The sequence below is a fragment of the Pagrus major genome, chromosome 12, assembly GCF_040436345.1.
Source record: "Pagrus major chromosome 12, Pma_NU_1.0".
NCBI lineage: Eukaryota > Metazoa > Chordata > Actinopteri > Spariformes > Sparidae > Pagrus > Pagrus major.
The window spans coordinates 12688527-12712965 of record NC_133226.1 but is presented as its reverse complement, the minus strand read 5'-3'; the positions used below and the strand labels follow the sequence as shown (position 1 = coordinate 12712965).

General features: G+C 39.6%; 4 protein-coding genes across 5 annotated transcripts; 2 read left to right on the top strand and 2 right to left on the bottom strand.

Annotated features, from left to right (window-relative positions):
• The first annotated feature begins 2694 nt into the window (after positions 1–2694).
• ube2g1b (ubiquitin-conjugating enzyme E2G 1b (UBC7 homolog, yeast)) lies at positions 2695–7667 on the top strand. Its single transcript, XM_073478330.1, has 6 exons — positions 2695–3109; positions 4316–4418; positions 4509–4606; positions 4919–5097; positions 5331–5439; positions 6083–7667. The coding sequence occupies exons 1-5, from the start codon at positions 3067–3069 to the stop codon at positions 5415–5417; spliced, it is 510 nt and encodes a 169-aa protein (XP_073334431.1). The 5' UTR covers positions 2695–3066; the 3' UTR covers positions 5418–5439; positions 6083–7667.
• A 932-nt stretch (positions 7668–8599) lies between these two features.
• arpc3 (actin related protein 2/3 complex, subunit 3) lies at positions 8600–11955 on the bottom strand. Its single transcript, XM_073478714.1, has 7 exons — positions 11859–11955; positions 11371–11470; positions 10836–10912; positions 10372–10440; positions 9958–10084; positions 9321–9415; positions 8600–8865 (listed from the first exon to the last, which is right to left on the bottom strand). The coding sequence occupies exons 1-7, from the start codon at positions 11862–11864 to the stop codon at positions 8803–8805; spliced, it is 537 nt and encodes a 178-aa protein (XP_073334815.1). The 5' UTR covers positions 11865–11955; the 3' UTR covers positions 8600–8802.
• An 85-nt stretch (positions 11956–12040) lies between these two features.
• Positions 12041–15582, bottom strand: gpn3 (GPN-loop GTPase 3). The gene is made up of 8 exons (XM_073478035.1): positions 15322–15582; positions 15045–15153; positions 14048–14215; positions 13657–13781; positions 13397–13512; positions 12784–12880; positions 12567–12695; positions 12041–12447 (listed from the first exon to the last, which is right to left on the bottom strand). Exons 1-8 carry the CDS (start codon positions 15367–15369, stop codon positions 12382–12384), a joined length of 858 nt encoding a protein of 285 aa, XP_073334136.1. The 5' UTR covers positions 15370–15582; the 3' UTR covers positions 12041–12381.
• Positions 15583–16476: 894 nt separating this feature from the next.
• Positions 16477–22444, top strand: rnf170 (ring finger protein 170). Of its 2 annotated transcripts, none has more exons than XM_073478583.1 (7): positions 16477–16675; positions 18412–18575; positions 19091–19166; positions 19660–19774; positions 19978–20051; positions 20311–20442; positions 21087–22444. In XM_073478583.1, the coding sequence occupies exons 2-7, from the start codon at positions 18436–18438 to the stop codon at positions 21354–21356; spliced, it is 807 nt and encodes a 268-aa protein (XP_073334684.1). In that variant the 5' UTR covers positions 16477–16675; positions 18412–18435; the 3' UTR covers positions 21357–22444. The 2 variants fall into 2 exon arrangements, with proteins under 2 accessions (XP_073334684.1, XP_073334685.1); XM_073478584.1 differs by having other exon boundaries at positions 16590–16679.
• Positions 22445–24439: the final 1995 nt, after the last annotated feature.

The window sequence follows — 24439 nt, the reverse complement described above, 5'->3', positions numbered from 1 at the left end:
TGAATCAAACAACTGATGCCAACTAACAACTGCAGTCATGACTTCAGTATTCTGCGTGAAATAATGCTACGCTTCACTAGTTACATCAAGAATTTATACACCCACCCTTGTCCTCTTTCAAATGCTGGAGGTTTCTGTAGTCTGCGGGGATGCAAGATGATGTGGGAAATGTGGTATGGATCATACGCAGAAAGCTTTTTTTAAAGGAAGTGAGGGTGACAGCAGGGGTCTGCGAGCTTGCAGGAAAATACCATCCTCAAGACCAACTCAAGTAGAAATGTATTATTTATTTATTCATATTTGATTAAAAAAACTGCCTTTTCTCTGCATGTGTGGTGGCTGCCTGTGAGCAAAAAAAAACGAACAAGTCGGTAAAAGACCCGAGGTGACTGGAGCATTTGTTGAAGCAGCAGAGACGCTCCTGGAGGAGTCAAGGGAGGTCTAATTGGGATGTCAGTCAGGATGCAAATGAGTTCAAGACAAGAAAATAGTGAAGGCATGCTGTATGTTTTTTCTGCTAATCAGCAAGCAATTAAAACATTTATTGATACGTTTGAGGATAAACTATTTTACAGATTGCAGCACCATGATATGAAGGAATGAGGCTTGTGGTAATACAAAAGAGAGCTGTGAGAAAATATCAAGTACAATTAATGATGGAATAAGATGTTTTGGAGGGTGTGAAACATCAGTGGTGAAAGCATGGTTGGTCAAAGACGGTTGCTAGAATACAAGTGTTAGAAGATGAGAAGACTATTACCACATGTAAAACAGAGACAACTACAGCAGTTGATAAATATTACAGATCGGAGGAGGAGGAATACATTTTTAAGGGAACCCAATGTGTGATAAATTAGGAAAACTCTGATTCATACATTTTTGCTGGACAAACTGTGTGGGTCAATGTGAAGCAGACAGAATGAATTACCTTAGCAACGGGGTGCTTTAGAGACTAGTTGATGTAGTGTTCAACGTCAAGGTAAAACTTGCAGTTTTTCCATTATTAAACCATGACTGTATACAGGCCAGTGAATAGTGAATAGAGGGTATTACATGTTTACAAGCAAGGTTCAGAGTTAATATTAATGGTTTGAATTCCCTAAGAGTTTCTGTTTAAATGGGGAGACAGTAAAAGCTGTAAGAGGACAGATACGAGAGTGTAAAACACCCATATGGGAATTCTGTGCTGCTATTCACGAGACTGTAAGCATGATAAGGGTTTTTGCAATAACATTAAGGTAAACAAGGATCTGTATAAGGTGTCAAAAGGTACAAAATAAGCCTGATGTTCCCCTAGAGAAACAAGAAGTAAACAAGACGAAGACAGCTTCAGGATCCGCTGGCTTGATATAACAACATGGCTGTTAGCAAATCCTGAAAATAGATCCATCAATACTGGAGAAGATAAGAAAGCAAAATGATGATGAGGTTACGCAAGGAGAAGTATTTATTAATAATTATTTAGGAAAGGCTGTTGCCAGAAGATTAGCCAGTATTCACCAGAGTTAGAAAAGTAACACCACAGCAGGTTTTTTTGTCATCCGATGCACTGACAGCACTGACAGGGGGACAATCTTTGGTCAAGCCTGAAATAGTTTTAGAGCTTTTAGTGGCACTGTATTGAGTGGATGTAAGGACTGCTGTGGTATTTTTAGAGATTGGAGCACAAGTTGGCATGGAAAGCTGTGAGGTTGTGGGTGTCGCAAGTAAAGAAGAGAGTGAGATGAGGGGGATTTGAGAGCTGCCTTGAATTAACAAAAATGTTAAAAAAAAAAACTAAAAAAAAACACTATCACACAATGTTAAATAATGTGAGGGAAAATTCCTAGATCTGTCCCTTCATAAGGATACGCACAAAAAGTAAATGGGGTCTAATCTGGGCTAAGACCCATCCTCCAAGTTCAAGTTTCGTGGAAAACAGTTCAATAATTTTAGTTTAATCTATCTGACAAACCAACAAATCAAACAACATACAGACACAGGCAAAAACATAATAAAGGTAATCCTTGGCGAAGGTAATAAAGACAATCCAGACTGGGACGATGTTTTACAGGCTATATGGACCACTCAGACTGTTACGGCCTCCTTCACACTACCAGGAATAAAACTGTGGTGGGGAAACACTGAGAGATTTTATTGTAATTCTCGTTTAATTTGCCTTTAAAATAGTCAAATTCAAATGTATAGTCTAAAAAGAGTCTAAAAATACTGGAATTAGCCTGTAAAATACTCACCATGGAAATTATTATTCTTTTTTATTATGGAATGGAAACTCCTTCACAGTTGCTAAACCCCTGAAATTCCCATTAAAAACACTGAGGACAGAGAACATAATCTCAGTTAGTCCTGTGTGCAGCCCAGTCAAGTTCCTCCACACCAAACTGGACCCACCATTTCTTTATGGACTCTGCTTTGTTACATTAAGATTACCCTACAGGCCAAACAATGAATATAAGCCCAGACCCCAAAGTGGTGTCCATATACTTCTGGCCTTATGGTGCTATATTTTCTTCACTTCCCAGGTCTACACCTCGGGATGTGAGATGCAGAATACAAATATAGAAGGTGTAGTATTTATAAAAAACTGTTGGAGGCAGTAATGCGCCAGTGGGGGGTGCATCCTGCTGCACAGCTACACGAAGAAGAAAAGTTGCTACAGCAATAATTACGCCCTGGGTCCGGCCTTGCAGGCGGCACTTCCTTCGTTGTTTTAGCAATAAATTCCTTCTCTTTTGCTTACATTTACAGACCCGTTTCTCATCCACGGCCCTAGCTCTGCCTTTAACCTTTATTCAATTGTTGGCCCGTACACAACCTGGAAGAAAAGTTTGCCTGAGAAGTTTTGCGGAAGGAAAAAAAAATCACACTAAATTTTTTTCTTTTTTTTGACTGGTGTTATTGGTGTTGTCAGACAGACGGGCAGAAGAGAAAACGTGGACGGTGTGCTTCACTTTCTTTACCTGATGTTTAACGTACCGTGCTGACAGCTTGAAAGTCGCCTCGCGTTAGTTAACATAAACAACACCAACAATTAAAAAGGTATACCGGTATAGCAGTGGCTGTAAAATGACGGAACGGTCCTCGTTGTTACTACGTAAACAATTAGCAGGTAAGTTGGCTAACTGTTGCTGCTACAGCTTATTTTACTGTGTGTTGAATCGCCACATGAGAGCAGCAGCTACGTTTCATTTGGCCGCTGCTCAGTGTGGTTAGCTCACTGTTTTTGACCTACAGACAGAGCCCGGGACAACAAAGTTGAAATACACGTGTACGGGCAGTGTAACTTGTTCCCAGACAGCTGGTCACTACGGAGAGGATGTGTGACTGAGGCTAGCTGTCGTTGCTCAATAACCACAGGACGTTTCAAAATCACCACATACGCACTAACAAACAACAGCTAATGTGATGCATTCACTCGACACGTTGTTATACTCCATGTTTGACAAATGAACGATTACAAACAGGTTTTAAAGGGCCACTATGTCGTTCTGGAGATGAAATCCAAACTCAGAATTAAAATATTTACAACATTATTAAGGTAATAACACAAACTCAGACGTATTTATTTTTTTCATAACTGAATAAACAAGCTGTTCTCAGAGGAAAATAAGGTCCCCAGAACACTGTTTGAAGCTATAAAGGTGGCAGGGTCCGCCACATATAAACATAGTAAATCAGTGTGAAATTGTATTGTCCTTTAAGGTCAGTTTGTTTATTCAGTCATGAAAACAAACAGAGTTTGTTTATTTAGTTTGTTGAATGGTCTTTTTCTTCTGATTAAAATTGCTTCACCAAAACTACACAGTGCACCTTTTAAGGTTTGTTAAAAATGATATGTTACAGTTACAACCATATATCAGTACTGGCACTGTCTATACAAATCCTGTATATAACATTAGACTTGTATACTTGTTCATATGTATATTTATATCCATTTAGCATTTATTTCTTGGCAGTGTTTGTTAGAGCCCGACTAATGTCCCGATTGGGTGATATTATCGTCCAATGTTAGTCTATCCAAGACATATCGGTATTTGAGTATGTTTTCCAATATGTGCTAATATGTAAACTTTTTTTTTTTAGAGATTATAATGCAGAAACAACTCTTGGGGTAATAAAAAGTTATTAAATTCCCAGTGAACTAATTTTAGACAAAGTTTATTGTTAATCTTTAAAATATCTGGTCTCCGTTACTTATCTTTGTCACACAAGTTTAATAACCACATTTGAGGGATTATTGTAAAAAACATTGGCAGATGGCTGCTTGTGTCTGTACATACTTGGCCAATAAAGCTGATTCTGACTTAAATTTCAGAGCTCACCAAGAACCCGGTGGACGGCTTTTCTGCGGGCCTTGTAGATGATGATGACATCTATCAGTGGGAAGTGGTCGTCATTGGGCCTCAAGACACATTATTGTGAGTGAAATTATTTACCAGTGAATTTACATTCACTCTTAATCCCTAGTGTGCAGTACATGTGAACGCCATCTTCTCTGTCGTTTGTAGTGAAGGAGGTTTCTTCAAAGCAACCTTAACCTTCCCCCGTGACTATCCTCTGAGGCCTCCCAAGATGAAGTTCATCACAGAAATCTGGCATCCAAATGGTAAGACTTCCCGAACTTCCCAGGCCACTGTGTCTCTAATAAGTAATTAGTATCAAAGAAGTATTCAAAATCATTTTTTTGAGTGTAAAAATAAATATAAGGGTACTCAATGCAGAAAACGGCAAAAACAATCACGTAGACTTTGACTTTCCATTGGAAAAAAAAGGAAACATTATCTTAACTAGCTTCAGGATTAAATGTAAAAGGTTCGACTTTTTCTGTTTTTCAACAAACGCAGAGTAGTATCTGATCTAGCATCTGATTCTGCATTTTACATTGCATAACATATCTCTGTGTCTTGTTTTCTGCCAGTGGCAAAAAATGGCGATGTCTGCATCTCCATTCTGCACGAGCCTGGTGAGGACAAGTACGGCTATGAGAAGCCTGAGGAGCGCTGGCTGCCAATCCATACAGTAGAGACCATCATGCTCAGTGTTATCTCCATGTTGGCAGACCCCAATGGAGACTCTCCTGCCAATGTGGATGCAGCTGTAAGTGCCCACTGTCTCACATAAGAACACTCATGCTGGGGTTAGTTTGCCACCCAGTGATGTATGTTGGACACTTAATTTGCAAGCCATAAAAGAAAATATTCCTAATCTCTGTTTATCTACAGCATGTATACATTTGGATAAGGGGGGATGTGTCTAAATGTATTGAAAGTCAGCACAGTTTAGTCTTGCTTTTCTAGTCTAAGGGTTTTCTTATGTGTAATACCCTGCAGAAAGAGTGGCGGGAGGATCCTAAAGGAGTTTTTAAGAAAAAGGTGGCACGCTGTGTGCGGAAGAGTCAAGAGATGGCTTATGACTAAGTTCACTCCAGTCGTCAACAAAGTAGGTACAACCTTACTACACCATGCTTTAATTCTACAGTCAGATGCACAAACCCATGCACAAACAGAATGCAATCATTTCCCAACAAACTGTGTTTACCAGGTCGATGTAATAATATCCTTTAAACAATCAGTTTTTCACAAAGTGGTGAACCTTGCCCCATCTTTGCGAAGATTATCCATCCACCTGACAGGTCTGGCTTATCAAGACGCTGATTAACACCATTATTAATGCACAGGTGTTCTCTGGATTGGTCACATAAAAGGCCACTCTAAATACACACACAACAAAATGCCGCTGATGTCACAGATGTTTTGAGGGCTTCAGGAATGTCCATAGAGCTGTTGTTCAGACACCGAACACAGGTGCAGTTTGAATGCAGAGGTACCTCGACGAGATCCTGAGGCCCAGTGTCGTGCCAATTTTATTTATATACAAGTCAAAGTTAAATAATTCTTTTGAGTGCATGAAAAAGTTTGTTTTACTCAGCATACCAACTTTTTCAGAATCAGGGTTATGTTTTAGACCTGCAAAGTTACAGTTGCTGCTCATATAGATGTTTTTCCTTGTAAACACACATAAACACATATACTCAACAGTAACCAAAGATGATAACCAGACTGAGATGTTCATTTTGTTTCAGGTTGGAACTGCACAGGGGATTCGACAACTGGTTACTCTTAAGCGGCTAGACGACCACGGGGCACAACTTTATCAATATCTACTAGCCACCTAAAGAAGAAAAAACCCATATTTCTCTACTGATTTGTGTGTTGCAGTTAAAGAGTGGTTGTTATTTATGAATATTGCTGAATAGCAGTGGCATTCCTGTTGCCAAAAGTTACAATTTACTTTCTGATTCTCCACCATTAGTTGCACAAGATTTGCACCTGATGGACTATGGGCAGACTATTCTGGTCAAGTGTCAGCTTTCCACCCACAGGAGGATGAATCAAACAGACAAATACTTTCTCTGTCATGTACATTTTAGGAGAAATGATCTCCGCTGATAAATGCCCCATTTTCTGTTTACTTTATATTTACCTATTTATTTAGAGTGACATTATTTTAAGATGCATACCGTCTGTTATGGGGGTTATAATTTTTATTTTCAACCTGCCACACTGAGCCAACAACTCTACAGCTATTTCATCAACTTATGCAATTTTGGAGTGTTTGCAGTCTTGAAAGAGATGGAAATACAGACACTGGCTTTTCTTTCTCTGCACACCTTAAGTGTTCTGCAGAGGAACTGTTCCTTCTCTCCCTGAGTGGGAAACTTGCCACCCAGCGCTGCCTTAACTCTTGACTGCCAGTGAAGGAAACCTATCTTCAATAAAGACTGTGTCTGAAGGCTTGTTTTGAATCCAGAAGAACTGCTGTGCACAAACCAAAGAAGACACACTGATAAATATATTTTTAATGAACATGCTACATTTTTTACCTATGTAAATATAAATTATATGTCCTTGCTTGGAAGAACTGTCAGACATTTTTACATGCTGAGCCTCAAAAGAGAAAATACATGCACCTTGCCTATTGGAGAGGCAGTGCGTCGATACTGTGCGGTAGAACTTTTTCACAGAAGACATTTTGACACTTCACAGGAGGAAATGCACAGCTGAACACAATAAAATGATGGCTGAGTTCCATTTAGCTGCTTCCGGCCATCGTTAATGTTATTAGTAACACTTGTGCTTTTCCTGCTATGATCTGGGTTCCTACACCTTTCACATAGTCAAATTCAAGCACTTAAAGCTTTCCAAGCACCTGAAATCTGTGGCACATTACATATTTAAACATATCTTTGCTCAAAATCATTATTTCACTTAATCACTTTGACTCAGATGTTACTGTGTCATAATCAACCAAAATTGTTACAGAATGGTGACATATAAATGGAAAACTTTAAAAGGTTTCATGTTTTTCAAAGAAACCTGTGAAGCACTTTTCAAACCTTGAAAACACATAAGAAAAATTCAAGCAATTTCAAGAACCTGTAACAAACCCTGTGTAAGTTCAAAATGTCTGCCGTGATAAAAGCCTATACTACCCACAAAATGATCCTTTGGTCAAGTGACTATGGAGCTAAACCACAATAATAGCATTTTTATGCTTAGTGAGGACATAATTTGTTAAATAATACGTAGGTATACAGTGGCGCACACACACATCAATAAATGTTACACCGTGAAAACAGTTTAATAAACCTCATTGTGGACATTGTCGACTGACTGTTGAAATGTTTCTATTCACCCACAACACAACTTATTCCTTATCTTAAAGGACATTTCGCCCCAAAATGAAAATTCAGTCATTTTACTCACCCTCCAGCTGATGGAAAGTTGGGGGAAGTTTTGTATTCCACAAAACATTTCTGGAGCTTTGCAGCACTCTGATAAATAACTGAAGTATTTGGGGACTTGTTTAAAAACAACAATGGTATGGGGGTGAATAATGGCTGAATTTTCATTTTTTGGTGAACTTATCCTTTAAAAGGTGCACTTTGTAGTTCTGGGGTAGAAATTTGAATCACAAAAGAAAGATTTTCATTGGCAAAAACAAACTGATCTTACAGGACTACACAATTTCATACTGTTTTACTCCGTTTATATGTAGCAGACCCTGCCACATTTCTAGCTTCAAAAAGTGTTCTGGGGACCTTATTCTCCTCTGAGAACAGCTTATTTATTCGGTTAAGGAACAAATAAATATTTCTGATTTGGTTTTATCACCTTGTAGATGTTGTAAATATAAAAATTGAGTTTGAATTCCATCTCCAAAACTACATAGTGCACCTTTAGATTAACACATTTCTGACACTGTAATCTCACTTCATTCACAGGGTTCCTGAAGACCCTTGCAATTATGTAGATTTACAAGGGAAAATCAAGGTTTTGATATTTTTAAAAAATTTTTTTTTTTTTGCAAAAATAAAAATTTGAGTTTTGTTTATTATTTACAGAAACATTTTCAATGTTGTACCAGTAATTTACCTTGATCTGTATCTTAAACTATGCCGCTTTGGGGAAATTTGACCTAGAAAGCCCTTGAATTTGATGTTAAAGAGATTGTGGGAAACCTGTATTCACAGCTACTGTTAAGGCTATGTGCCTTTTTTTCTGTGTATAGTACCAAAAAACACACCGAGTACACATCATTTTCCAATCTCCATGACCGCTTTATTGAATTAAGCACCAGCTCAATATGGTCAACATCCAGACAAGAGAAGACATATCCTTAAACTGAAAGAGTATAAAATCATCTGAGCAACACAAAAGCACACCCCACCCACCCAAAGAAAAATTCCATTCATCCATCCATCTTGCAGGTGTAGAATAGAAACTGGGGGTCCTGAGATGTTCACTGTCCAGGAGCAGACAGACTTTTGTTCATGAACTGCTTCTTGACAAAGCACACCCACCACTGAAAAAAACAAACCTCTGTTAGGGAAAGTGTCTGAAGCTTTCAGACTACACACTACCTATGGCAAGATGAAAGAAAAAAAATATGCATGTGCATATTAGGGCATGTTTCATCTATAAAATGGCAAAAAACTATATACAAATTTTTTAAAAATGCTCATCAAATTTCCCAGAGACCAATTTGTCATCTTCAAATAGCTTTTTATGTCCAACCAACAGTCCAAAACCCAAAGACTCTTCAATTAATATCACAAATGCTAAAGAATAGCAGCAAATCCTTATATTTAAGAAGCTGGAATCAGCAAATGTTTGACATTTTTCTTTTCCTTTTAAACGACTTAATTGTTTGTTCGATAATCAAAATAGTTGGTGATTAATTCACTTTTCATCGACTAATCGTTACAGCACTACTGCACTAAAGCTGTAGCGTTGTTATTTTGGAGGTGTCGGACTCACCTTGCTGGGTTTGTCTGTCTGGGAGTCGAACACACGGTCGCATAGCCTCAAGCCGGTCTCCTGGCGGATCTGCTGGAGGTACGCCCTCATAGTCTCTGGAAAAGGGCATGACAGCCACCAACTTTATCAACTTACTGTTTAACACTACAAGAAAAGTCAGACCACAGCATAACATTTCATTTATTCTTGCTACACCAAAACTGGGAGGCATCGCTTTAATCGTTGACCTACGACCTTTAAAATGTTCTTAACTTTGCAGAAAAAATAAGCCAGTTATTTCCTTAAAATTAGCATCTCAGACAATACTGTGGCGTACTTCCAGTGGTTTTCATCAACAACAGTGCTGATACTGTAAAAGAACAAGGTTGAGGGACACCATGCAAGCATGAAACAGCACTTCAAGCTTCAGATCCTTCAAGCTGATGGGGCTCGGGTCAGCATTGCTATTTTTGGCTTGATATAACTTCACGGTGGGAATTTGATGAAACATAAGAAGGGGACAAGGAAACTGGCACTTATTCAGAGTGCAGTTTTAACAGGCCTCAATGTGTCACTGCCAGTGTTATGATGAAGTGTCCAACTGAGAAAGACTTTATTCTCTGTAACCCTCCTGAGGCAACTAAGTTCTGGTTCTCACCTTCCTCCTGCTTGTTGGCAGGTTTAATGTACATGGCGTTGAGCGGGAAGCCAGGCTCTCCAGGAATGGGGAAGTTAGTGATGCCCAGAGTGTACATCTCCTTCTCCCCCTGGCTCCTGGAGCTGCACTGTGAAGAGCACACACACATGCACCAATACAAAGTGTTAGTAAGCGCACCTGTTTTACTAGTGCCCACCTGGACTAAGCATTCAAGTAGCTAATTCCTTCTCACTGTGTGTGAAGCAAAACAATTGACATTCTAAAAACCATCTGGTAAGCCCCTGTGGCTCTTCAGCCATACTTTAACACACAACTTTTAATTACTGCCACATGTATTAAAATTTGCATGAAGTCAGAGTAAAGTGCAGATGTCCACGACTGTAAATGCTGTACATTAACAAATGTGCAACTTACCTTCTGTAGCCTCTTTAGGCATTCAGAAATGTAGAGTGTGACATAGATCAGCGTCCTGTCTGCCTCGTTCTGCAAGAAACACAAGACACACATTAGCGGCTGAAAGGCCTGCAATTCAACTGAAACAATGTGCATTTTGTCTAGAGCATGAATATTACTGTAATTAGTACAGTTCCATTCTGGTATAAACAGTAAAAGGTTGCATTGTTGAAATCCTGAGCAACTATGCATAGCTGAGGGGAACGGGAGGAAGCAAGCTGGGGCATGTGGAGGAACAAAATGAGCAGCTGCTTCAAGACACACAGAGCGAGAGAGATGGAGAAGGGAAAACACTAAGAGGAACAAGCACAGCAGTGAGGTACATTTCTGTCCCTCACCCAAACACAAAAAATAGAAACTGCACGTCTTCATTTCTTGTTTTTGTTACATATACAAAACAAGTGACAATTCTGTACATTTCTCACCTTGATTTCGTAGTTCTTAAAGAAAACATTGGCCTTGAAGTAGTAGATAGCCTCATCAATGATGTCTGAATCAACGCCTGAAATGGGAAAAGGACATCAATAAACACATCAATACAATGCATGATGAATTACCTCCACTAAAGAGTCATTTCCTGCTTTGGTCATGCACATCTTTTTTTGTTCCGTAAGGTCCCATTTTTGATTTTTGATTCACCGGCTGCTGAGAAACTGCTCTGAGTGGCCAAACCCCATCGCTATCAAGCTTTACAATCACTGAAAACTGCAAGTGTCCAGGCAGAGTAATGAAGAAGTTCAAGTCAAGGATGCAGTCTCAAGGCCATATATGGAAGTTAAGCCAATTCATGAATCAGGAACTGAGCAGAGTGTCATAACAAGGTATGATGCCTACAAAAAACTGACTCAGGCTGGTGAATAAGCCATTAACACTAAATAAACACAGCATGACCTGTGTGTTTATGTGGTCCAAAGGGATTGACTCCACTTTTTGTTCATTAAAACAACCGTCCAGCCTCACCGTCTCCTCTGGCTGGTCCCTTGAACTGGGTTTTGAGGGGAAGCAGAGCCATGTTCCCCACCAGCCTGGTTTCGGGGATCATCAGGCTTGAGTGATACGCCTTGGAAAAGACAGAAAAAGTTGCTGTCACATAGATTTTTCTTAGCTAGCTTAATTTCCTGTCAGATAGCATCAGTTAAATCTCTACTACAGTCACCTCTGCAGTGAGGACTACACCATCACCATACCAAACAATATGTTTGATGAATACAAAGAAGAATTTGCAGAATGGTACTGAAATCACGGCGAATTTATGATTACACCGTCCAATATCACTAAATCGCGAGCAAATGCTAACATAGCTAGCCAACTATGCTAACGTCATCACAGCTAGCCGTCAACTCGGAGGCCCTTGTGTCAACAAGCGGCGTTTAATTGCAGGTTTATTTTGTTTCTAAAGCGCACATTAAAAGCTTCTGCTGGTCAATAATCACGTAGGATTCACTCACCGGCATGTTGAGTGATAAATATCAATCCAACTGCTCAGCGAAAAAAATATAGTAGCACCTCCGGACTCCTCTTCCGCCTGTTCCACCCTTCAGCTTTACAGGAAGTGGCTACATGCTATGTAGCGTAGCTGCCACATGGGGGAGCTGACGCACCAGTTTCCTTCACAAAAGCACTCAAGATGTGGATTTTCTGTAATATTTTATTTAAAAAATATAGCAGTAATAAATTTATTTATTAACAACTCTTTAAATTCAACACTGTCCTGAAATAATAAAACATAAATGAGTTTAGATGACAAAGTTCCTAATTAATCCAAACAGCATACAAAAACAAAAACTCCTAAACACACACAACGTGAGATAATTTATGAGTCAGTCTCTTTCCCCCCACGCTCCTTTCTCAGTGTCCTTACAATCGCATGCCATTCTCCACCTGGGCTTGATATAGTGAACCCTTCATCCACTTCAAAAAATACTTTCTAACTCTGACAAGTCTCTTTTTTTCCTGGAGTCACATCACTCCTCAGCTGTCGCCTTTGTCTTGAAAAAGTTCATCATAATTTAGGTTCGCAGGCTCTTCTTCAACCTCCTGTAGAAAAGGGAATAATGGGAACAACAACAAATAAGTACAATTACAATAATAGCCACATGCACTAAAAATACTTCACAGCATATTTTACTGTGTTTTCTTTTTGTTTTTTTCTTCACCTTTGGCTCCTTGACCTCCAGGTCCTCTCCATACTGTATAGAGAAGTCAATGTGTTGCAGCACTATGTTAATACCTTCCTCATCTGTGCAGTCAAAAGGCAGGAATCTCACCATACTGTAGTCATCAATCTGGACACACAGACAGAGAGGCAGTCTCATTGACATTATTCTAAGTTCTGATCCAAAATGAAAGCATCAACTTCAGGGCTTTGCTTACCAGACCACAGATGGCCTGAGTCAGCTTCTTGAACTTTGTGCTTCTGATGGTATCCGAGTTGTCCTCCATCATCGAGTACATGTCTGGGTCCAGGTACCTGGTGACAAGAAAAGGCAAAACGTAATGATGAATCCTGCTGCTGGATGAATAAACAGTTTAATTTGACAGTTTTTTTTCTATATTTTAAAACAAGTCCCCATCTACTTCAGGTGTTTAGGAGAATGATGCAACGCCGTTTTGCTGTGACGCTCCAGTAATGTTTTGTGGACTACAAAATTTCACCAAACTTTCCAATCGGCATGGGAGTGAGTAGATAAAGACTGTATTTTTATTTTTGGGTGAACTTATCTTTCAAAGTACAAGCAGAGCTGACCACAAACCCATTGAACTTGTTTTTCTTAACATTCAAATGAATGTTAAATCTATTTTTCTCCACCTTTTTAAAAGCTAAATCAACTTCATTTACCAATTAAGGCATTATAAATATGTGAAATCAAACATAAGTGTAGCCGCTTGTCTTAAAAAAATGGTGTTTCCACCTCTAACAGAAAAACCTCTGCAGGGCTTTTCCTTAACATGCTAAATACAGCTGCAAGTCATTAATGAAACTTACTTTTCAATTTCCTTCTTGGCTTTGGGACTTAGCAGGTCCATTTTTGTCATGATGTTCACTTGGGGGATCTCTAACGACACCATGGCACTCAGAGCAGCCATGACTCCTGAGATGAACTGCAGTCAGAGAAGAGGGAAGATGTCTCACACGTCACTTCATTCTGGCTTTCATTACTATATTGTGACTTAAGAAATGAGATGTGCTCGGACTCAAAGGGGAATCAAACAAACGGATAAAGAACTGGAGGGATCGACTGTTACCTTAAAAGACTCCACCATGAACTGGGAGTCTACCAGAAAGACCCCACACACCCGAAACTCCCACTGCTGGAGCTGCTCCACCAGCTGCCTCATTACAGGGAGGTGTGTGTAAAGTTCAATCTGACCTGTAGAAACAAGCCACTTGTCAAAAAGCTGGGATTTCACACACAGCTATAAAACTGGGACAGAGCTCATGTAAACACAACTAATCTTATCTAAGTATCTCCGGTTCACTGTTCTTCAATGAATTCTTGTTCTTCAAAAGTTATAATGCCTGTTACTCAAGTAGCCTTAAAAGTTTTTATTTGTATTACCTTTCCCAGACTAACGACAGTGAATGTTGGCAGAACCCTGCACAGTAAATCAGTCATCCATCTGCCACGATGCTTACCTGGGCAGTCAAACAGTATGTAGTCATCCTCCACATGACCCAGGCATTCCTCCAGCCAGTCAAAGTTGTTGGCGAAGTACTCCATGCAGAAGACAAGGCCTCCGTTAGGGCCGAATCTGAGAGAATGGTCCTCCATCACGTCATCCACCTGGATGAGCTCACGGATGTCTGAGGATGCAGAAACAATGAGGTTGTCTCGCAGCACAAAGTGACACTTAATTTAAGTGCAGCATGTGACTCAGAACATTTATATGACTTCCTTTTTTATCCGTCGACCTTCTAACCACAGAAACATGTGCAGAATTAATTATTTTCTTTATCAACACACCACAGCAAATACCTTTCTGGGTTTTAGAATCTGGTTATTAGAGTGAGTTAATATAACATTTTGACAACAGCTAAGTGCCAGAATTAAGTAAAAAGACAGTGATCAACTCAGTAGTGGGTATAAAGATTTTGTAACATCAGAAACGTGGATTTTAGTGCAGAGCTTGACTCATTTTGACAATAAATAAATAATTAAAAGGTAAATAAAATACATTTAATACGTTTGTTGCAATTAAGACATCACTCATTCAAATGTAAGACTATTTACTGACTCTCAAGGCCTCATATTCATTTAAACAATTGAATTTAAGACTTTGTAAGGACTTGCAGAGACCCTGATGCACACTGCCAAGTTTCAACTATTATGATTTTATTTCATGGTGTATTGTTTAGTAGGGTTTTTTTGTATTGTTAAGATTACTGTGAGCGTGTGGTCAGACTAAACTGTGTGTTCATCATTGTGAGCAATCCACACCTCAGAGCTGCAGTGTTTTAAAGTTGGACCTAAAAACAACATCTCAACCCAATATAAGCATGTAATAACATACATTTTCTTTAAATGTCTTCTCTTGCTCTGTCTTTTTGAAGCCCTTTTGTTCTGGGTTAACATTAAATCTTTGTAATTACATCTAATCAATGTTTACATGAACTAATAACATGCTGTACTCACCTGCCATGACAGGATAGTTGAAGTGCTCAGCTGCTGGGTCCAGGTTGACCACCTGAACTGAGCGGTTTATGGACTCTGAGTGCTGGACCATGGTGGAGCAGTAGGTACTCTGAAAAAGAAAAGAAAAGCCCAACCGTAAACAAACGAGTTAGCTTAAAGGCAGCTGTAACTTGAACTTGGTCTATATGGCAGACAACCTCATGTGTTAGCTTAGCGCGTTAGCCGACTAGCATAACAAGGCATTTCAGCACGTACAACTGAAGGAGCGGTGACTTACCTTCCCGCTGCCCGCCGGGCCCATCACCAGCTGCGCATAACGAGGCATTTCGCCTCAATGAAAGGCTGTTGTGGTAAAGTTAGGCTCGCTGATACAGATACCGGTGTATATTTAATGCATAGATCTGGAGCTGATGCTCTACTACTTCTTCTTGTTTCCAGGGACACTCACACGCGTTGTCAGGCTCACTACTGCCACCTACCGATCACATGTAGAAATAACAGTGTCGTATAAAAGACTCAAAACTCAAACTTGAGTAAAAATGAAAGACACCCATACAAACAGTATTTATTGCCAGCACAGCAGCTTAATTTAAAACACACTACTTTGGCTCTGCTGCAGCATGCAATCTACAAAGCAACGTGTACATGTAGAGAGTAAAAAGTACAATACTTACGTCCTAAATGTTATGGAGTATAAAGTTGCAGAAAATGGAAATTCTAATAATAAATACTATAATAAGTCAAGTGCAAGTACCTCAAGATTGTACTGTGCTTGAGTAAATGTTCAGTGAGAAATGCTTTGTTGCAAGAAAAAGCCATGTGTTTAATTTTTTTCTTACATCAGCATCAATATACTGAAAGTAAAAAAATAAAACTCATTATGCAGACTGGCATATTTCAAAATCATTAATACCATCATATTCATGAATTCATATTCATATTAATGCATTAATGTGTACATCACTTTAAGATAAAGCTGCCAAAGGTGGTTTACTTTATACTTTAGGCTATATAGTTAATCTGCTGGGCAGTTTCTAAATTTACCCTCGGTGATCAATAAATATCTTAATATATAATAATACATTTCAATGTATTTGTTGATTATATTTCGTGTTATTAGACTAAATCTGCAAAAATAAATAGTAAAGTTGTCCAGTAAATGTGGTGGAGTAAAAAGGGAAATATTTTGATTATTGTGGAGAAGGAGTATAAGCTAGCAGAAAATGGAAATACTCAAGTCAAGCTACACTACCTCAAAATGATATTTTAATATAACTGAGTAAATGTAGTAGCTACTGTCTACAACAGACTGTTTCAGAAATCATCTGATCAGATTTTAGTAGTAAAACCTAGTGACCTGTAGAGGGCGGTAGTGCGCCTGGAAGCGTTTGAATCGTCGACCCCAGATAAAAGAGAAGAAGAAGAGAAGGAAGAGCAATGCAACAAACTGAAACCGCAAGACTAGCATTCAAAATTAATGCAAAAACATGTCGCGGTTAAGCAACGATGCTGCTGCTCGCCCCTGACGTGGTGATCAGACCGAGCCTCTAAAACCCGCCGCTGCTGGGAAGTAAAATGGAGTGAATGGAGTTGACAAGTGAAGCCTTAAGAGAGAGGTGGACTTCTTATTGGTAGGTGAGGTCATGCCCTGGCTTACTGCGATGTGTTGAAATGTAGTTGTCTGGTAGACTTCACCGAGTGGTCGTGCTCTTTTTCTCATATCGTGACTTTTCGGTCGCTGAGCAGCCAAACCTAAGACGTTACCAGGCTAAAGGGTAGCTATGTTTATGAACCAGCTCCGATAATAGCCCCAGTTGAGCCCGGATTTAGAAGACCAAGTGTTCGTCTTACATCGACGTTTCCTGTCAGGAGGCGGAGGACTTTCCTCAGCACAGTGTTGGCTGTCAACGTCAGACATGTCCATAAATGTAGCGCATTATTAGCAACGCCAACGCTAACTTAGCTAGCAGTGAGGGGAGCAGCAGGTTAACTGGAAGCTTAAGACAGTGCTAGCTCGTAATGTCAAGAAAAGTAACCATAAACAACATCTATCTGGATTTATTTGTGAATTATTATGCTAATGTTTTTACATGTCTTCATCATTCGAGTCACTCATTGTGTGACGACATGTAACTGAGAGGACCGCGGGCGAGTCCCAAGTTATGAACTTCCTGTTTGGCACCATTGTTTTGGGACATCCTGGGGCTTTTCCATGTTCAGTTCAGGTCGCAGCAAGCTTCTGATTGTGGCTAACTTCAGTGGAAAATCTAAATGGTTAAATATTAAGTGTTTTTTAAAATATTCTATTCAATAGTGGTAGCAGGAGCATGGTGATTTTGGTATTTTTTAATTAAAAACATGCTATTTAAGGCTATCAATCTGGGGTCTGATACCTTGAAGCATGTGCCAATATCAAGATAATTTATAGTCTTTGTATAGCAGTTGATCCATAGATCCACAGAATAAGAAATTATAATAAACTACGACTAATAATAACAATAATAAACATGGTAAGAATTCAGATTTATACTCCTGGACAAAGTTTTCCTTTTCTTGAACTTTCTCTATAGAGGAGTTAAAGATATAATATGTAACATTTGTAATATTTACTTTAGACCCTGACCGATATATTATCGGCTACTATTTGCCGATCACAGATATATTGGTATCGGCATATATGTCGTCAATATCAGCTGATATGTAAACGTTTTTGTTTTAAAGAACACAGTGCAAAAAGGAAACAGTGTTTGGGGTCAATTATGATTATTAAATATCGAGTGAAGTTTACCATTACAGCTCAAAAGTGTTTGATAACCACATTTGAGGGATCACTGCAAAAAATGTGTGCATAACGGCTGATATATTGATATCCGAATTTTTACTCCCTAATGTTGGCATCAGCCCCAAGAACTGCTTATCAGTCGGGCTCTAATTTACATTATTATACAGTAATATACAGAAATATTGAAATTATCCCAATTGTTTCAATCAGTGTTCAAACTCAGAGAAATCCATTATTTTTACTCAAGGCGATGTTGCGTTTCATTTGGACGCATGATGCTGTAACTTCCAGGGAAAAATGTGGTGATGTGTCAGAGAGTGAGGAAGGACGGAAGTGATTGTGACTACACATGTCATAAAAATTTAAAACATTACCTAGTCTGCGAACCTGGCTTCTGATAGATTTAATGAGAAACGTTGGTTGTTTAACAATGAAGACAACAACTCCCATGATCCCACGCTGCATCACACATCATCAAACTACGTCTTTTGTTTTCATTGTTGTGATTGAGACACCCCAAGCAGCAGAAATGACAGAACAGTGCCCAGTTAAATGCTAACGACCTTGTTGCCTCCTGTTTTCCAGTGCTGTAGGCTATGAGTGTGGGTGATGGAGGACAATCAATGTGGGGACTTGGACTACCTGATCCAAGATGAGGACACCCTCATTGAGGGTGTCAGCAACCAGGTCTTATTTGTTGTGGTGCTCAGTATCGCCTTCCTCGCAGGCCTCCTCACTCTGCTCTGCAGGTAAGCTGTAAATTCAGGATGATATTTATGTATAGTAGTGTCACAAACTCTGGTTTATTGAGAGAGAATTGGTAAAGCTCTTATCTAAAAGAAGTCGTTTTTTCAGTTAAAGGTGATCAGTACAACTCTGGTTACCTAATCTGGTACAGTTTGTGCTATACATTTATCAAGCACCAATGCTTTGCTGCTAGCTCATTTTCACATAGGAAAACTTGTCTTCACAGTTAGTTTGCCTGTAGGCACTGCTCAGAAATCATTCAAATGATAGAAGCCTGTTCTGCAAGCTTAGTTTTGCATTTCTTCTGTTTGTTTCTATCAGGAATTGTATTTCAATGTTTGCTTTTTGATATAATTTGTATCTTCCAAAGTGACCAAATAATGATACTGTTATCAAATCTTTGTTTGGTGATTTCCATTTGCTTTCCAAATCACTTGCCAAATTAAATTCTTGGACATAAAAATCATCTCACCTGTTGAATATTATGACGCCAAATATCTGTCTTACGACCTTGCAGGCAAGAGGAGCAGAACATTCATCCTGAGAATCAGGAGCACGTTCGAGCCGTCCGACAGCAGCTCCAAACAGAGCAGGTACACAGGCAAATAGAGCTTGATATGTTTGACAAAGATAACATACAAACAAATAGCATGCATAAAACCTTTTTATTTTTTACTATGATTTCGCAATTAGACATTGGTAAGAATTATAACTTGAGCACCTTTGTGTTTTATGTAACGGGTACCTTGCACCTGACATAAATATACATAGACAATGGACATGACAATACATGGCATAGGTCAAACTATTGTACACAATTGTTTTCAAATGCCCACAAAAGTATTAAAACGGTTCAGTGAAAAAGTGACTATGTTTCTTAAAATGAGCCGTGAACATGTTCTGTACATTTGAAAAACAAGTTTGGTGTTTTTTGTTTTTTTTATTAATCACTTAAGATATTTTGTGGATTGGAAATAACTCGGATGGGGCAGAATGGATGCTCTTTCATACTGTATTCATAAGTCAGTATCACATTTGTATTTGTGTGTGTTTTTGATTTGTATGTGTTTCATTTCTTTCTGTCAGGATGAAAATTCTCAGGCGGAGGCCAGGCAGCAGTATTACACAGACATGTCTTGTCCTGTGTGTTTACAGCAGGCTGTTCTGCCTGTGGAAACCAACTGTGGACACCTTTTCTGTGGTAAGACTGATGAATAGATTCTCGTAATATGACCTATGCACAAGTGTTGAGTAACTGAGAGAAAACAAATTGTCACTTCTCAAGCACGTTTTCCTCGAACAATTCAAATCCAGTCATAATCGAGGAGCTGTTCCATTGAAGTTACTTACTTGTACTGTTTATTTGTGCCATGTTCATGTTTTAAAGTGCTTTTTCCTCAATAGGCTCCTGCATTATAGCCTACTGGAGGTATGGCACCTGGCTGGGTGCTATTAACTGCCCCATTTGCAGACAAATGGTGAGACTTGTAATAAATATTTGAGGTAGAACACTTAAACTGAGCTTTTATTAAAACTTTTCTGGCATTTTACTCAATGCCAGATTTACTGGTAGCCATTAGTAATACTTACTTAATTACCGTATCTACCGATTTATCGATTATCAAAATTGTTGGGGATTGAATCAATAGTTGACAACTTATAGATAAATCAATTCATCATTGCAGCTCTAGTCTTGTCTAGTTGTCTGTTGTGTTAATTTTTTTCCCCCTTGAACAGGTAACGTTGCTCTTCCCACTGTTTCACGAGCACGCCGCTCCTCAGAGGGTCCAGGATGGCGAGGCAGAACCTCTGCTGATATTAAGAGACATTAACGATTACAACCGCAGGTTCTCAGGCCAGCCACGCTCTGTGAGTATACTACAGCCAAATAAATAGATTGCAGTAGTTGCACGCTAGCTTACCCTTACTTTATATTCATATTTAAATGACGTCTATGTATTTTTGAGTGGTAACAGTTCTTCTAAAAGCATTTAAATTTAATTTCACTTGTATTTAAACAGAAATTAACTCTCATTGAGACAGGGACAGTTAGTAGATTCCTGGAAGTGAATGCAGTAACTTCCCGTACTTTTTTGAAAGATGTAGTACTGTAGGTAGGATGGAGGCAGACCAAGAATAGCCCTTTTAATATGAATATGCCAGTGGTTGAGTCTACAAGTGGACAAGGCAGACCGTCCAACCCGAGCGTAGAAAGAGCAGTGGTGAGTAAGAGCTTTAAAATGTGGAATAAAATAGAAACAGGTTGAAGATGCTTCTAGAGACGTTCACTGTAGTCAAATAAATGCTTTTAAAGTGTGATTAAACCAGTATTGGTTATTAAAACATGCATTACATTTTCTTTTTAATGTTTCTCCAAACTGTGTAGAATCCTGAGCACTGCTGGTAAAAGATAAAAGCACGCAAATATGATACTGACTTATGAAGTGCATCATAAGCACACCCATATTCAGAACAGACTTTCGCCTAATATTTTCCCTCCTCTGTCCTCACAGCTTATGGACCGGCTGCGAGATGTTCCCACCCTGCTGCGTCATGCCTTTAGGGAGATGTTTTCCGTGGGCGGCCTCTTCTGGATGTTCAGGATCCGAATTCTCCTCTGCCTCGTCGGCGCACTCACCTACCTAGCCTCGCCGCTCGACATCATCCCAGAGGCACTTTTCGGTCTCCTGGGATTCATGGACGATTTCTTCGTCATCCTGCTCCTCTTTGTGTACATATCTATCATGTACAGAGAGGTGGTCACACAGAGACTGAACGGTTAAGTGCTCGATTGTAGAAGAGGCCTTAGTTTGCTCGTATCAGGCTCAGGAAGAGGCGAACGGAACATCTGAGGTGGACCTGCAGAAGCTGAATGCATGCCCGAAGGACACTCGATCAATATATCTGGTTCTCTTGGAAGGGTTTACTCTGAAGCCCGGGATGTTACTTCTTTACAGGAGCAGGGTTAAAAAGAGATTGAGCTCTGAATGTTGACTCTGTATATTAAATACATCATTAATGACTCACAGGTCAAAGCAACAGTACAGCATAAAGATGGCAGTGAAGGAATGTGATGTTGTAAATATCTACTTTGAACCAGACAGGGCAATCCTTTAAGTCCATTCAGGCACTTGAGGGACGTCCCTGACTGAATGATAAACATTACTACCAGCCACAAATTCTATCTGTGACAACAAAGCCAAAACAGTCGTTTGGTTAACGTGCATATCATCATAATGGAGACAATTGTGTAATATAATCTTGAATGTACCGTATTGATGGCAGTGTCTTGAAAATGTGCATTTAAAGTTGGCCACCTGCATCCGGATCGTCGATTGTCAGACAAATTTGTGTTACTATTTTACTGTGGCTATCACAGTCTGCTTGTAAGTAACCCGTGACTATGCATATTCATAATGACTTGAAAAAACACGGCTTTCAATGCTCATGTCAAAACCACTGAATCGTTTTACCTCTGACAGATAAAATCTGACGGAGTCTGAACCTTTCTGCATGTATCCAAGGGAACCAACGGTGCACAGGACAACTCAACCGTTGCAATATTAATATTCTTTTCAATTGGTGGATTTTAATTCATGAAGTAAAAGAGGCAATCCCTTGATCAGAAAAGGAAGCCAAATGGAAGGCGTGAAATACTTTCTGAAGATATAAATGTGAACATATTGCTCTAAAGTTTACCTTGCCCCTCGAAGGGTAATTGTGAGTTTGTCTCCTGTGCAGTTCCAGTCAGGCTCAGAGTCAGTGGGTTCAAATTCTACAATTCATTTTTGAAACAGTATCCTACTTTTTCTGTGAGTACATTTTTAAAAATGAATCAATATTAAAATGGATGAAAACTTGTTGCACAGTATTTGATTCAGGTCGTTTTTTATAGATATTTTTGCAAAGGCTCTAAACTCATTTGTAGAAGTTGTGTTTTCATACAGACAAGATGGATGCAAAATGAATAAGTGGGATCTCAGACTTGGATCAGTTGTAGAGAACAGCTTGTTTTCTCAATAATGACACAATTAACTTGTGATCTTGAGATAACGGCATTAGAAAAAAAAAAAGTTGCAAGCATGGCTGTTGTCAGCTTCTGTATATTTGTTAATCAGACAATCGATCATGTATCCTAAATGAGTGGGATCAGAACTTTTTTTTCTGTTCCTGTTAATCTTTTCTTGGCACCCTAAAGTGGGTGCGACTCCACTCGGGGTCTTGACCCTCAGGCTGAAAATGGCCACTTCAGGGTGGTAACTGAAACTGTATCCGGGCCATTTGCTTTCTTGGTGCTCTATTTATTGAACCAGCATTGGCCTTCGTGTTCTTGAAGAGTAGACGGAGGGGGTTGAGACTCGTGGCAGATCAGCAGTCGACTGTAAAATTCATGCATTTTGTTTGACAGCTTCAGATCGCTGTCAGCTCCCACTTGGAATGTCTCATTTTAAGGTGTGACACATGCCAGGCTGCGTCATACCTTTTTCGCTGTCTTTACTGATTAGTGTCTCCTCCAGTTTGTCTCTGGGGTGTTTGAGCAACCTCCACCCTTTTTGGTTTTGGTAGTCAAACAGCCTTGTAAATGCCTCTGCTGTTCTACAGCTGAGAACTGGTTGGGTGAGAGTCTTACCCCGGTGGGGACAGTACTGTAGCTGCTGGAGGCTTTGGTGCGATCCACATCAGAATTTCCAAAATGTCATGTCAACCCAGATACACATCAAAAATACCAATTTGTAAATGTGTAATATGATACCAGGATTATACTTCTCTCTGCTCATACAAGCCCGCACACAACATTTACATTGTATTCCCTACGTCACAGACTCTCTCCACCTTTTTCCAAATCAAGGGTTGTCCACTGAAACAGTGAGTGTCAGCCAGTTAGTCTCTGCTCCTGTGATGCTCCAGACAAATCTGTCCAAGCATGACACAGACTTCTCTCTGAGCACTCCCCCGTCCCCGTCATTTAGTAAAAATTTGTCAGCTGTGTACTTTTCCAAATTTGGTTTGAAACTCTGTTCAATGCAGGAGGGTGGAGGAGACACCCTTTCATAATAATCTGCTTCCATTTTGGCTGCAAGTCAAGGAGAGTGTTAATTTTTTGGGCATGACCAGTCATCAATTAATTAGATACTATTCAAGAGGCCTGAAGAGGTATAATTATCCAGCAATTAACAGTATGTTTTCTGCCTTCCTGTGCTGGTAATCATCTCATGAAACCTCTGATATAACTTACTTCCCCCCGACTGGGAACTACTTTCCTTAATTACTACCTCGGGAATATGTAACGAATGACTATTCATGCTCTTTGTGCCCATGTTGCTCATGATAATTGCCCTTTCTTCCTCTGCTCTCATGACAAGCAAACAAGGCTCGACTACCCACAAGGCAGTGAGATCAGCTGGACCCTGAAAGTCTCGAGTTGTCTGCCTAGCAGTGGTTTTGTTGTTATTTGATAAAGTACAAATTGTTTGTCTGTGTGCACCAGTCAAGCACAATAAAACTAAAATGGAAATGGTAACTGAAATGGCCCCAGAGATAACAGCTCAGGATGGCTGTCGTATAATGGATCAAGAGGGGACCAGCAGCCCAGCATTTTTGCTTTAGGCCCCCTGAGCAGGTCAGTCCACAGATGTCCTTGAATGTCCCTGAATGCACCACTTAAAAGGGCAGCTTCGTATTTATCTTACCTAGCCTCAAAATGTACTCTAAACATTTGATGTGAGATTCAAGTCCCACAGGACTTTTCTTTTTCTGTATTCGTGGGAGTTTTCCTTCAATATGCACTGCAGACTCCGCCCACCTAGCTCTCATATGGCAGACGCCGGAGTGGCTAGGCAGCGAACCCGGCTATTGGCCGACGGTT

What these genes read in the sequence shown, in the direction of transcription:
- ube2g1b (XM_073478330.1), top strand. Translation starts at nt 3,067, where the DNA reads ATGACGGAACGGTCCTCGTTGTTACTACGTAAACAATTAGCAG. An exon ending in ACTACGTAAACAATTAGCAG is followed by an intron (nt 3,110 to 4,315) that starts GTAAGTTGGCTA and finishes CTTAAATTTCAG; the next exon opens with AGCTCACCAAGAACCCGGTG. An exon ending in AGAAATCTGGCATCCAAATG is followed by an intron (nt 4,607 to 4,918) that starts GTAAGACTTCCC and finishes GTTTTCTGCCAG; the next exon opens with TGGCAAAAAATGGCGATGTC.
- rnf170 (XM_073478583.1), top strand. Translation starts at nt 18,436, where the DNA reads ATGGAGGACAATCAATGTGGGGACTTGGACTACCTGATCCAAGATGAG. An exon ending in AGCAGCTCCAAACAGAGCAG is followed by an intron (nt 19,167 to 19,659) that starts GTACACAGGCAA and finishes TCTTTCTGTCAG; the next exon opens with GATGAAAATTCTCAGGCGGA. An exon ending in GCCCCATTTGCAGACAAATG is followed by an intron (nt 20,052 to 20,310) that starts GTGAGACTTGTA and finishes CCCCTTGAACAG; the next exon opens with GTAACGTTGCTCTTCCCACT.
- gpn3 (XM_073478035.1), bottom strand. Translation starts at nt 15,369, where the DNA reads ATGCCTCGTTATGCGCAGCTGGTGATGGGCCCGGCGGGCAGCGGGAAG. An exon ending in GCCCGGCGGGCAGCGGGAAG is followed by an intron (nt 15,154 to 15,321) that starts GTAAGTCACCGC and finishes TTTCTTTTTCAG; the next exon opens with AGTACCTACTGCTCCACCAT. An exon ending in TCATGGTGGAGTCTTTTAAG is followed by an intron (nt 13,513 to 13,656) that starts GTAACAGTCGAT and finishes CTCTGACTGCAG; the next exon opens with TTCATCTCAGGAGTCATGGC.
- arpc3 (XM_073478714.1), bottom strand. An exon ending in GGGACCAGCCAGAGGAGACG is followed by an intron (nt 10,913 to 11,370) that starts GTGAGGCTGGAC and finishes TTCCCATTTCAG; the next exon opens with GCGTTGATTCAGACATCATT. An exon ending in AGACAGACAAACCCAGCAAG is followed by an intron (nt 8,866 to 9,320) that starts GTGAGTCCGACA and finishes TGTTTTTTTCAG; the next exon opens with TGGTGGGTGTGCTTTGTCAA.